General features: G+C 46.9%; 1 protein-coding gene across 3 annotated transcripts in view; it reads left to right on the top strand.

The window, feature by feature from the left end:
- ATP6V1A (ATPase H+ transporting V1 subunit A) overlaps positions 1–12243 on the top strand; it is a 39845-nt gene extending 27602 nt beyond the window's left edge. For 2 of the 3 annotated variants that reach the window (XM_005292722.5, XM_005292723.5), the window contains exons 11-15: positions 3158–3221; positions 4080–4283; positions 6781–6875; positions 8349–8520; positions 9913–12243. In XM_005292722.5, coding sequence (XP_005292779.1) covers positions 3158–3221; positions 4080–4283; positions 6781–6875; positions 8349–8520; positions 9913–10005 — 628 coding nt within the window. In that variant the 3' untranslated portion in view covers positions 10006–12243. The remainder of the gene's footprint in view (positions 1–3157; positions 3222–4079; positions 4284–6780; positions 6876–8348; positions 8521–9912) is intronic. The other variant, XM_042852200.2, reaches the window with a different exon arrangement.
- Positions 12244–14228: the final 1985 nt, after the last annotated feature.

Genomic DNA, 14228 nt, shown 5'->3' with positions numbered 1-14228 from the left:
GGCAGAGCAGAGAAGCCAGTGTGGGTTGGACAGGAACTCATTGTGATGTGAGAGACGATTGCATAAGTAGGGAGGGGCAGAGTTATGGAGAGCTCTGATAGTGGTGACACACTGCTTGAAAATCCCTCCACAGACTCTCTACCACTATGGCATCAAGCTGAGGGAGGGGAGTGACCTGATCAGCTTCCCTGCCTGTCATTCTGATGCTCTCTGCAGCAGAGAGGTTGAGCAGGATGAAAGTATAGGCTCTTGAGACTTGGACAGGAAGAGATGCTGGAGACCTTTGAGAGCAGTTTCTGTAGAGTGAGGCAACAGTTGTAGCCAGTTCGCTGGTGAAAGGGAGGAGGGAGATGGGCTGACAGCTGTTTCAATGTGGCATTAGGAAGGTAACTTGCCCTAGACTTGCAGGAATGTCTCTGATTTTCTTCTGTGCTCAATGTCCTAATAACTTAGACATCTGTATACCTGTCTGAGGAGCTGGAAACCTTTAAATTTAAAAGCAACTTCACTTGCTTATCTGAAAGTGGTAGATGGTTCTACTGGTTTCTAGTGTCCAATCTCTGGGAGGTCTTACAGAAATTAAAATTTTCATTAGTCCTCCATAAGGCTACGTTTTAGTCAGGTATTTTTAGTAAAAGTTATGGACAGGTCCCAGGCAGTAAACAAAAATTCATGGTCCGTGACCTGTCCATGACTTTGTAACTAAAAATACCCGTGAATAAAACTTGGGGGGCGGCCCAGATGCTTGGGGGTGGGTGATGGCGTGCGGCCTGGGACCTCCGCTGTTGCTGGGGGAGGGAGGGTTTGGCGGGGCCAGCAGGCTCGGTACCTAGCCTCTCCCTCCCTCTTCCCTCCCCCCCCCCCGCCCCAAGCAGCAGCAGCAGAGTTTGGGTGTGGGACGGGCTTGGGACGGGGTAAGGCGGGCTCTGTGCAGCACTTACCTGGGGGTAGGGTGACCAGATCACACAGGGGAAATGTCAGGATGCGGGGGGGGGGGGAGGGAGCCAAAAAAAGGCTGCTGGAGCTCCACTCCCCTCGTTCTCTCCTCCCAGGCCCCGCTGGGCGCGGGCAGTAGGGCTGCAGCTTGTCCCTGGCCAGCTCCGTCGCACTCGCTATCCTGGCGAGCCTGGAGTCCCGGCGAGTAGCCTCCCGGCGCCGCAGCCTAGTCCCCAGCTGCCCATCGTGCCAGGCCAGCCCAGGCTCTGGCGGCGACTCTGCATCCGAACCGCACTCACAGGCGTTCCAGGAAGGGGAGGGGACGCTGCGAAGCCAAGCGGGCCTCTTAAAGGGAGCGCACTGCTTGTCTGAGGGGGAGGCTCATCTCCACAACGGTCAGTCCCCGCAGGAGCGGGGTGGGCCCCCCCCGCACCAGCTTATCATGTTGCCAACTTGAGTCTTTCAAGGTGCCAGCAATAAGCGGGTGACTTGGAGAGCCCTGCAGCAGCTGGGTCCACACTGCGAATGGGACAAACCCTCTCCCACATAACCGCTCTCGTCCGCTGACGGACACAGATCTTCACTTCGTGTCTCTCTCGCTGACCCCACACACAGAAGGGGGAAGAGGCAGAGGCTGTGAGAACAGCTGTTACCTGGCTGGAGAGCAGAGCACGGTGTCCCCAGCCCACCAGGTAACCAGAGGGCGGGGAGTTTAACACCTCTGCGCCTTGCAGCACCTCCCGCAGCGGCAGCTGAGCCCTGCGAGACAGAGTAGCTGGCTCACGCTGCCCTGCGGATTGGGCCGCCGCTCAGCCTGCCTGACCCCAGCGCTGCCTGCAGCCGAGTGGCAAGCTTGCCTCTGCTCTGTCTCTTCCGCGGAGTCTGTGCGGGGGGGGGGGCATGAGCCCCCTCCGGGCTCCGCCTGTGCCGGACGTCCCGACTGAAGGTAGGTCGGGACGCGGGACAAATCAGCAAATATCGGGACAGTCCCGATAAAATCGGGACGTCTGGTCACCCTACCTGGGGGGCTCCCCAGAAGTGGCGACATCCCTCTCGCTCAACTGCTAGGCAGAGGTGTGGCCAGACAGCTCTGAGCACTGCCTCCACCTGCAGGCACCGCCCCCACAGCTCCCATTGGCCGTGGTTCCTGGCCAATGGCCACGCCTCCGCCTAGCAGCTGAGCAAGGGGGATGTTGCTGCTTGTGGGGGAACCCCCCCAGGTAAGCACTACCCAGAGCCCACCTCTCCCCATCCCATGCCCCAACCCCTTGCCCCCTCCCACACCCAAACTCTGCTGCTGGAAGTACAGGGGACACGGTGGCCCGAGACTGCCCCAGCAGCGGCCGGTGCAACTGGCACAGGAACTTTCCCTGAGCCAGGAGCACCAGCCACTGCAGAAGTCACGGAAAGTCATGGAATCCGTGACCTCTATGACAAACTCTCAGCCTTAATCATCCATCTGTGTAATGACTTGGTGCTACAATTTATAGAAGTGATATTGACCACTACAAGAATAGACCTCTTATTCTGTGTCAAACTGCCTCCCCCCAAACACTTTAAATTTCTGGACCCCAGGCTGTCTTGAGAGAATCCTCTCTCTTCCCCTCCAACACCTTATCCTCAGCAATGAGCCCTGGGTCATAGCCTTGAGTCATGAGGCTGGGGTCAGATGTCAATTGGATCATCTTGACAAATAACTAGATCCTGTAACTATATTGTATGGCCTAGGGTTTGGAAATGGATGGATGGATATCGATACGTGGCAGGGCAATGTTACCTGCAGTGGAAAGTTATAATTGGTCCCAAATGTGAACTTTGTGCTCAGGAAAGGTGTTGTTTCTCCTCAGATTTAGTTTTTGAATTCTAAACACGCTGTTGGGATCAGAGTTCAGAATCCTGATGTCCTGCTGTCTGCTTTGAAACCTTGACTCTTGATTGATTAATACTATTTTGTACCAAGAATTGGGAAGGCCTGATGCTGCTAATGCTGGATCAGGAAAATGTGACTGTTCACCAAGAGTAAAACCAGTCAGGATCCTTCCTCTTTCTGCATCCTCTGACTTTGGTTTCAAATGAGTGTGGCATTTTGTTGAAAGGAAGACGTGGAGGCTGGCAAATCTGGCTGCTACTGGTATTGAGTTGTGGTGCTGGGTTTGGAGCTTCAGCTTAGCCCTGCACCAGTGCTGCTGATCACTGCTTTCCTTTGTCTCTTCCTGCTCAGTGTATCTCCCCCTGGTGGTGACTTCTCAGATCCTGTCACATCTGCCACTCTGGGCATTGTTCAGGTACGTGCCACCTTACTGCAGTCTGTGTTGAAGCTGTATTCTCCTAGTTACTCCACTAGGGTTTGAAATGAATGCACTGCATCAGAAGTGCTTGCATGTACAGTGACAGCCATTGTGCCCTAATGGCCATGGTGTGAATGGTTTGCAGAAAGGGGGGTTTTTAAGGGTGTTTTGAAATGTTCTGGCAGTATCAAGGCCTGCCTCTGTGTAAGATGTTCTCTCAGACCTGATGCAGCCAGGATTCATCAGGAAGTGGGGAGGAAGGGCAGCCACCCCATCCCCGTGTCGTGTCCTCCAACACACACTATTGGCTGATTCCCCAGGAGTATTCATATCCCTCAAACAGAGGGCAAATGCAAGGATGGCAGCCTTGGACTAAGATGGAGAGAGAGGAGGCTGCATCCCTAAATGAAGGAGCATAGAGACTTGGACTGTTTTCTAGAGGGGTGAACCTACAGCACAGCTGTGTTTTGGGAAGAGAGGTTGATTTTAAGTATTGGCAGTTAGTAGGGCCCCACTTAATTCTGCAGGCAACAGGGCTGGAATCTGTCCTGTGCAAGACCATCCCTCCAGCCTGACATTAGGGTAAGTATTCAAGACCATCTGTTTGGAGCTGGGATCCACCATCATGAAATGATCAACTCAATGCATGCTAGACATTCTAGTGGGGGAGGATCTTAGTATCTAAGGGCCTCCAGTTAGTGTGGGGAGGAAAGATTCTCTTTCAAGCCTGTCTGGAGGATCTGGATGGTCTTTGCTGTATTCATTATACAGAAATGTGTGGGAGATTGACCATCTTCAGTTAATAACTTGGCTTCTGCTGGGAAGGAAACTTATGAATCTGTTTGGATTTGGCAGGTGTTTTGGGGCTTGGATAAGAAGCTGGCTCAGCGCAAGCACTTCCCGTCTGTCAACTGGCTGATCAGCTACAGCAAGTACACACGGGCCCTGGATGAGTATTATGACAAGCACTTCACAGAGTTTGTCCCTCTGAGGACAAAGGCCAAGGAGATCCTGCAGGAAGAGGAGGACCTGGCGGAGATTGTGCAGCTTGTGGGGAAGGTGAGTAATGATCACTCTGAGTGGGGAGGAGTATGGTGTCTTAGCGAGGCTTTCCAAAGAACTGGTCTGCCTCCACTTCACTGCTCCTGGCATAGACTGTAGACACTATCCATGGGGAGATGGGGCTACTGTTAGCCAGAGTATGTGTGCAGGCACTGAGAGTTGGAGGGAAGGTAATAAGAGCTTAAGAACATAAGAATGGCTATACTGGGTCAGACCAATGGTCCGTCTAGCCCAGTATCCTGTCTTCTGACAGTGGCTGTTGCCAGATGCTTCAGACAGAAGTGTTTCTGAAAAACAGTAGATTTGTCTGCCACTAGCTGTACTTAATTCAGTCTTTTCTACTGCTCTGGCACTGGAACCAAAAAGCAGCCCTCGGAATAGTCTAGAAATAGGAGAAATCCCCACGCCAGCAGCCCGTGAGTACACTTGCAAAACAACTCTGCAGCCAACTGCAGTGCACTTCTTAAGGAAAATGCTCTGGATGCAGTGATCCTTACCTGATATTTGTTTCCCCTATCTTTGAACTAGACCTGCAGGCTGAGTCTCTAATTTAATAAACATGTTGGAAAGTTTCACGGTCACTTCTTTCAGTGCCCCTGTCCTCTGGTGACATGCCAGTTCACAGCCATGCAGCAGTACAGTATCCTGAGGCCCCTTCTCCTGCAGCACCCTGACAAGGCTATTTTCAAAGCACTGTACTGACACGCCAAAATCTGTGCTCAAAGTATAGGCCTGAAGAGTGGGTTGCATTTAAATTTTGTCCCGTTAGAGTTTAACACACAACAGTGGCACGACGATACAAAGAATTAGATGAGTGTTGTCTATTCTCTACAAAGTGGCTGTGTAGTCATCATGCCTAGTGTTGGAGACCTATTAGCTGGTGTGTGCAGTGACCTCCCATTCTACAGGCTTCTTTCAGTTTCTCAGTGCACCTCAGCATTTCGGGGTAGAAAGCTAAACCTAGCCAGAGAAACTGCTCTTGAGGAAAGGTGTCATCAGGGTCCCAGTGAAAACTGACTTTGTTTCAACTGATATAGATGCTATAAAAACTGTAGCTCACATGTGCATAGTACACATGAGCCAAGCCAGCCTACATGTATTAACTTTCATTGGAAGAAATTGGGGGAGGAAAGCAATGGACAGGAAGAAGGGCTCCAGCAGCTACAGAAGGGGCCACTTGCACCAGAAGGTGCCTGTCCACCAGAGCTCTAAGCTCTGCTTCTGTGTGTCCTGGAAAAGAGGAAAGTGTGCGTGTAAGGGGGGGGGGGTTGCCTTTTTATGATGTATGTAGTCTTCAGTTACAAGATCACAGTTCAGGTTGTGCTTGGTGGGTGAGGCAAGTCAGCACTCACAACCAGATAAGAATAAAATTATTTTTTTGTTAAAATGGAAGCAGTTTAACATGTTATGGGTGCAGCCTTGCTCTTTGCTGTGGTTATAACAGGTTATTTTGGAAAGAAGTATCATACCCCTGCTTCATTCACTAAGCACCATTCAACCTGCATATTGAATAAGGCTGAGGTCCTGTGAAAATAGCCCATGATCATGGAATAAGATGCTATAGTGCACCTGCACAAGGGGTAATTTAGGTCATATGTTTGTCTTCAGCTTTGGCATTTCTCTTTTCTTTGAGTGCTTAAACATGCTACTTGGGCACTATTTTAATTATCTTTTATATTGTAACTTTCTGTGGTGCCTCTCACATGGCTCTCTGAAAGCACTTCCCAAACATTCAAGCCTCAGTCACCCCCCTTTGAGAGGATAAAATTGAGGCAAAGATGAAGTGACCAACAGTGCAAGATAATCGCTCAGGAGGAGGGGGATAGATGGCTCTGCACAGCATGCTATTAAGAATTTTCTTATCACTGACTTCATTTGGCACACTGGGGGAAAGCAACTACTGGCTTCAGGGATTAGCTGCAGCCTCTTAGCAGCAGACTTCTTTATTTTTGATGGTCTGGTCTGAAATAGCATCGTTTATCTGAAATACCCTCAGATGCATTGTTGGAGTCTGGTTTTCCTTGTGTGGACATGCTAGAGCCGGGAAGGGAAAGCAGAAGTGCTGGCTCCCTGATCAGCTGCAAGCTGACATCACAGCTACAGCTGCCTCTTAGCAAGCATTGTCTAGTGCGTGCTGCTCTGCAGGCAAGCAATTAACATCTTGAAGGAATCTCTCACTTAACTCATTACTTAGCAGCTGCAGGAATCCCAACCTAGGTTGGAAACTTAATAGTTGTGTTTAATGCTGCTTGTAAACTACTGGTGGCTGATTGAATAATTGGCTTTGTATCAGTGAATGGGAAATACGCAAAAAAATAATTTTGTATTTATAGTGATCTGAAAAGAGCGGGAGGCAAGCCACATGCCTGTAGATGAAGGTGATGGTGTAAACAAGTAACTGGCATTATGGGCCTTAGCAGAGTTAGGGAGCCAACACCCAGCGCTCCCATACACAGAACTTGGCACCAAACTAAATTTGGACTTTGCCTTCTAGGCTTCCTTGGCAGAAACAGATAAAATTACCCTGGAGGTTGCCAAACTGATCAAAGATGACTTCCTGCAGCAGAATGGCTACAGCCCTTATGACAGGTGAGGGCCAAGAGCTGTGTGCTCCCCGTTCATTCTTCCGTGTATTATGTTCAGATGGAAATCCTATTTGGGAATAGGATCCAGTTTGTGGCAACCAGGACCTGTTTTCAAGGTGATCTGAGAGCCTGCTCATAGGAAAATGCAGCCTGTGGTGGTCCATCGGGCCATTGGCTCCATGTTGTCAGAGAGGCACAGTATGCAGACCCCTTCTGGCCCCTTGGTAGGGTCTTGGCTATATTGATACAGTTTCCCCAGCAGTCTGTCCATTGAAATGAGCACTGCTAATAAACCAGTGCTACGAACGAGCCCCTTGCCTGAATAAACTAACTCCCTCTGGAGAGGGAGAAGAGGATCATTTAGTCTGAACTGATATTTCTCTCTCCCCCTGCCCTTCCCCTTCTCTCCCCCCCCCCCCCCCCCCAATCAGAATCTTTCTTTGTTCCAATAGGCCCCAGTGATACTCAGGAGTGTCTCAAGAATCTGGTTCAAGCTACTTATTCTCCACTATCACTGCACAACTCTAGCCCATCTACAACTCTTAACTTCCTCTTACAGCCCTTACTCAGCCTGGTGCTCCACTCAATCTTCCCTCTCAATGGCTCCTCTTATCTACTTTGTACCCTGTTTCCATGCTATCTCTTGTGTCTGGAATAGCCTTCCATGGAGTTCTTCAGCCTTCCCTCCCCTCCCCAAACTCCAGACCTACCTGTGCTGTGAAGCATTCCCCCTCCAATGGCAACTTGCTTGTGGTGCTCTGTTGTAGCTGCTTGTGCCTTTAGACCAAGTTTTGGGAAGGGATTATGTTTGCTACGTTCACCTGTCGTATAGTACAACAATGCACTGCATAAATAACATGGCATTTCTGTGGTATCTGTCAAGACCACCACTTGCTTTGCCGGTCTCTGTTTTGAGTGGAGTGCTGGTGCCATAGGAGCACTCCCTGTGCCGCCAAGCCATGCTAGGAAACACACTGGAGCTGCCATCATTCCTCCAAACAGATGGGAGGTGGGAAGGGAAACACTCAGAAATGCACTGTATCCAAATGGAGTCAGCCACAATAATGGAGATGATGTGACTTGCTGCTGTGGTGACAATGTGTCACTACAGCTTGGAATTGTAATGCAAGGATCACACCATCATGCTAAGCCACTATTTTAAGATTTCAACTCTGCTCGTGGCTGAAGTTGAAGATCCGTTGCCACTGGGTCATACTTTTGAAAAAAAATTCGGCCTGCAATAGGCAGTTTATGCCATTTGGCAGTGAGTGTATCCAGGGCTTTGTGTTGTAGCTTTATGGGATGAAATAGGCCAGCACTCTTATTTCCATCCACCAAGAGAATCCAGCCTCCATGAGAGGGTTATGTTCGTCATGAAGACACCAGAGCTCTCACTTCATTAAAGATATTCTCAACTGCTCTACAGCCTGGGAAAGTCATTAGTTGTTCATACTAGGTTCTGTCTTGTTTCCATCAGGTTCTGCCCTTTTTATAAGACAGTGGGGATGCTTTCCAACATGATTGCATTCTACGACATGGCGCGCCGAGCTGTAGAGACCACAGCCCAGAGTGACAATAAGATCACATGGTCCATCATCCGAGAAAATATGTCTGAAATCCTTCAGAGACTCGTTTCCATGAAATTCAAGGTATGTCTGTGGGCAGCAGGGCAATGGCTCCCTGGCTTCTCTGTACGGCCACCTGCTGCATTGGAATAGGGATATTGACACTGCTTTGCTAAGGAGACAAAAAGTCCTATGGAAGCCTTCAGTGCATCTACAAAGCCGTTATCCTGGGTTACCTGTAAACATTTTTCTTATATGAGGAGAAATGGTTCCAGAAACTGAGACACTTGCTCTACTTTTTTTGGTTGATGTAAAATGCCTCTCTGTTTATGACTCTAAACCTAAGCTGTAATCAAATACATGGCCCTGGTTCTTTCAGCTGAGAACTGCCTTAGTGGATGAGCACAGAGAAAGCAGCTATGTTAATGGGGTCACACCTAACCAAATGGCCTTGGGCACTGCTAGGTGTCTTAGGTCCAAAATTAGATAGTATTGTATTTTAAGTCTCTGACAAGAAATGTGTTTAAAAACATTAAAAACAGACTCATTAAAAACACATTTTTCAAGTAAACATTCAATAAATGATGGGCATTGTCCATACAACACACATCTAATCGGGAATGGAAAAGCAGCACCCATGAAAATAAAAGTACATTATGAAAAGGAATCTGGTTCAAGAGAGGCACAAACTGTTTTATTAGCATTTACATGGCCCACATCCCACAGTTTGACATGAGCTTTAAAGAGATGTTGAGGGAATAGATTGAAAAGTATGATCCATCTGTCTAGACACATCTGTGGCCTCCCTCACAATAATACCATTGTCCGATCCTGTCCATTAAATGGCTTCTCTGAAGTAGAGGCCTTATAGCCTGTGTTCAGTAGGAGAGTAGCTGCAAGTTCAGTTTCTCACTACAAATGGAGGGTGGCTGGGGCATTAGAGTTCTCTGGTATAAAGTGAAGGTGTCATGACATGTTCTTGCAGACTTGTACTAGCTCAATTTCAGTGGAAAGGATTTTGTTTGGAATTTGGCCTCTGCGCAGTGAGGAAGATAAATCTTAGTGTGCTTGATTTTTCATGCCACAGTTCCATATGCCATTTGGCTCTAGCTAGAGGGGAGATGGTATTTAATCATTGTAACACTTGTATCACATAGCATCACTGCCAGTATGAGCATTACCTCAATCCTTTTAAACTTAGTTTTCATCTGAGAAGTTTCTACAAACCATAGGTCCAATTTCCTAGATAATGGCTAAGAAAACTCTCCATTATCCTATTAATTGTGTGGTATGTGGGAGAGACATTAACCCAGCTGTCATTTAAAGAGGCTATAAACATCTGCTTTCTCCAGAGTGTAGTGAGCAGATATAAACCCAGAGGTCAGTAAGGAGTTAAGCCAGTGGTAAAGGATTGTCAGACTGTATGAGGGAGCAAATGTTTTTCAAGACTAACTTTTTCACTTGATGTGTTTTCAGGACCCAGTGAAAGACGGCGAGGCGAATATCAAGGCAGACTATGCTCAGCTCTTTGAGGACATGCAGAATGCATTCCGTAGTCTGGAAGACTAGGCTTTGCCCCCATTCCAATGATCCCCTTCAGTTTAAATTTCTCATCTCAGCCCCTCTGCTTCCCTACTGTGCAAGACTGAAATGAGAGAACCTGAGGCCTTGGCTATGCTTGGCAATTCACAGCGCTGCTGTGGCAGCGCTGTGAAGCACGAGTGTAGTCGCGCCGCCAGCGCTGAGAGAGCTCTCTCCGAGGGGAGTAGCTTGCAGCGCTGTGCTCAGGGAGGCGTTTTCACACCCCCGAGCGCAGCAAGTTGCAGCACTGTACAGCCCCAGTGTAGCCAAGGCCTGAGTTTATAACAGTCCTACATGTCCTAGTTCATACTCAGTAAGTCTTTGTAAAACATTCCTCTTAGTTTGTTTGGCCTCACTATGTGTCTGAAATGGTGGGTGGAGTTAGTGTGAATGGGCCTGAGAGAAAGTGAGGAACTGCAATTGTAAACTTGTAGGGTGGGGGATTCTTCCCTCCCTTTCCACTCCCAAATAGATGTGCTCTCTTAACAGACAGGCTTTTGCTTCTGGGAGAAAGTAAACCAAGTAAGTTGTTGTAGCAGAGGAGGTGAGACTCTTAGTGCAGTGATATGGTACATTCTGAGGTGGTGGTAAAGGCATACAGGCCTAGTTTTAGCCAGTGACTATCAGGCAAAGAATGGGCATTTCCCCTGCTTTGAAATAGGATTTATTCAATTTTTCCAATGAGCTGCTACTACCAATATATAGCATATTCTTTGGTACAGTTTCCCTTTTAAACCTCCAATTGAGCCTGTATTAAAGCAAGTGTATTACAACACAGTAGTTGTGGAACTCTGCAAGGTGTTAACCAAAACAAACATGTGAAAGCAGCCACGTGTCAGTCTGCATTTGAGAAATAGCATTTATTTTCCTACCTAATATTTAAATAAGACTGTTGGACTACACTTTAATTAAAAAATCAAAGCCATAGCTGCTCAACTATCGGCAGCAAGAATTTTATCCTCTTGCTTCCCACTCCCAACAGAAAATGGCATGACACTCGCCTGCTTCAGTGTAGCTACTTTGTACTACAGGACCAGACAAGATGTGGTGATCCCATTTGTACGGAGCAGGAATCCAGCCTGCCTCAGTGGCACGCTGCATGCCATAACATTTGCCTTCTAGTACAATGTTGAGGTCACCACATGCTTCCAAAACTTTCCCTTCAGATACCTGAATTTGATTTAATTTGTTTGTCCAATTGTGGTATGCAAGAGCCTCTTTAGAGGGGATGTTCAATGCTAATCTTTCTTGTTGGAAGGTTCATTGTGATCCCGAGGAGCTGGTGACTCTTTCTTGCACTGCACTCTGGAGGTGTTTGGTGTCTTCAAAGCCGTCAGAGCTACTGCTTCTTGGACTTGTTTAATAATGGCAGAGCCAATATGTGATGAGGACTAAATACAGAGCAGCCTTTTGTCATTAACCTGCTAGAGCCAGAACTTACCATATTGCTTCACAAGGGGAGAAATTAATAAGGGAGTTGGCAACCTTTTTGAACGTTTATTTCAGGAGGAATTAAACACTTTTTTGGGGGTGGGGGGCCACACAACATTAATCCCAGACTTATTCCAGCTATCATTTAGCTTTGAATGGCAATGGACCAACTTCTGCTGCTTCCTGTGTTATGCCAACTCACTGTCTGGCACGGAGCCCAGCTGAAACTTTAAAAGGCTCTTCAAATATTAACCTCTTTGATCTCTCAAAGTAAACAAATTAAAGATATTCAACCTAGTGCTCTGGTGGTGAATGGCTGACAGTTTACAGTTCATTTAATTTCTGTGTATGCTGCCTATTAAGCATGGTCATGTATAAATGAGTAGTCGCTATACAAAAATCCTCAGTTCATACCTATCACAAGTGTACTGTGTTTGTAGCATTCCATGCTAGAGGACAGATGTTCTATTTCTCTAAATTAAGAGAGGATGTTATAAACTTTACAACTTGTTTAAAATAATGCAGCTGTAATATTTATTGTGCAGTTCCTAGCCCTAAAGTGTGATCAGTTCAAAGTTGCATACATATATATTTTTGTCTTGTCTCTGTTTTCAGTGTTGAAATTCTGATGTTTCACTGTGTTGCTACAAATTTTTCCTCCACACATGTGGAAGGAATGAAAGAATGGGTAAAAAAAACAAACCAAGACCTGCTCTTCCTTGTATTTCATAATGGATGTTGCTGAAAGTTGTGCAAAACTGTTCAAGTCAATGAGAATAAAGTGTATTTAAAGTATTTGTGGGCTCTTCCTATTCATGGTCTATATAGCCTCCCTGTAAAATCAAAACTACTTCTAGGAAGTTAGAGAGAGAGCATACTACCAATAAAGTCTGAGCAAACTGTAAACTACTACCCCCTTTCACTACTGCTTTCAGAATCACATTAGGTTTTAAAGCTGTCTCTCAGAAAGGAAAAGCATCCTGTCGCAAGAAAACGAATGTAAAAGAGGACTAGACAATTCTAATCTAGTATTACCTATTGTTGTAAGAGCAAGAAAAAGCTAGGGGTCTAGAAACACTTTGAATCTTAAGCGATTAAAGGCATTTGATAGTTATAAATTTAAATAATGGATTTTTTAACATTTAAACCCAGGAAATGAAAAGCTTATTCAGGAATTCAGTTTTAGGCTTGCCCTAGCAGATCAATGCTTGAAATTTCAAGTTTCAACTAACACAAAAGAACCCAACTGTCAAGTCTTGCTTTTCTTCAATGCACAATCTCAAGACTGTCTATTGTGCAAATGGCTACTTACTTCTGCTCCATCCAGCTCCCCCAGGAAGGGATGAGGAGGACCTCCCTCCTAAAACTGCCTTGGCAGACCTAGTTTAACTTCTTCCCAAGCATCTAGCCCTTTCCCTTCGAAAAGCGAATCAGTGCAAATCCAATGGCTACAGGTGAAAGGTTGTCTCTGTATTTTCCTAAAGACAAGATGTAACTAGTGACCTTTACAGCCACCAGCTTGGCCTTTTAGCATCAGAAAACCACACTCCCAGGTTAAGAGACTGTGTACCCTGTCCTATTAGTCACATCATGTACCTTTCTGCCTTTGTTTCTATAGCTATGAAATGGGCATAGTGATACTTGCCTTAATATAAGCCATGCAGGTTGATCAGGAGGCCCCTGGCTTATTTGGACAATTGATCCCTTCTTAAACAGGGAAACGTGCTGGGTCCATGCATAACAAACTGGGCTCTACTTCTGCAACAGGAGCTTGGCAGCCCATCACATCACCTTTCCCAACCCTCATACTATGGAAGCAGTTGTTGGGGCTCTATATTACTAAGCTTTGCACTTAAAGCAGGGAGATTCAGCATGGCTGAAGAATACCCTACCTATAAATGAACCGTTTGAAAATTTACATGTAAAGCCATTAGCTAGTATGGGAGTAAAAATTAGTTTATAATGGATCCTTTAAGAAATTATTTGACTTATCCCTCATCGCTCAGCTCAGGCATTCCTACAAATGGGTAGATGAATCTTGTAGATCTGGAGCAATGAATAATTTTTGAAAAATGGGATTATTTTTACTTCAGACACTGAAATGACATCCCCTAAAAAACTGTTCTTTCAAAAATGGCAGCCACCTTTTATTGGTATTCATGCAGGACCTAAGACCAGGACTTTGTTGTGCTCAGTGCTGTCTCCAAGAGCTTACAATTCTGCAAGAGAGTGAGGTCACTAGCTACCCTTCACAAAGATGGTCCTACCACCATCCACTTGTTCCTCTCCCCACAGGGGCCATCTTCTCAAAGGGCAGCTTGGCATCACTTACAATACAGGCAGAGGCCCTCTGCTAAGGGCAACCTTTGGCCATTTTGAGACAATCTTAAAAGTGAGGGCAGATATGGGCTCCCTCCCATTGAACTGTGGGTGATGGTAGATATTGAAAGATGGCAATTTATATTTGACAGCCTTGTACCAATAGCTACTGAAAGAGAAACTTATAAAGAATGACAGACCTTTAAATAGTCATTAGAGCAGGGGGAGGGGTGCCCTAACCAGCAAGCTGTAGAGCAGTGGTCCCCAAATTGTGGGGCATGTCCCATCAGGGGGGAATGGGACACAGCAGGCCTAGGCCTACCCCCCAGAGGGCAGGGAGGGAGCACCTCCCAGCCCCACTCTACCCCCAGTCCCAGCCACCCAGACACTAAAAGTCCAGTTATCTGCACTAACTGGCCTCTGCCAGGTGGGAAGAGCAGCAGCTGCTGCTGCTGTTGCAG

The sequence above is a fragment of the Chrysemys picta genome, chromosome 1, assembly GCF_011386835.1.
Source record: "Chrysemys picta bellii isolate R12L10 chromosome 1, ASM1138683v2, whole genome shotgun sequence".
NCBI lineage: Eukaryota > Metazoa > Chordata > Testudines > Emydidae > Chrysemys > Chrysemys picta.
Note: the sequence above shows the minus strand (reverse complement) of the source record. Positions and strands in the feature narration are given on the sequence as shown.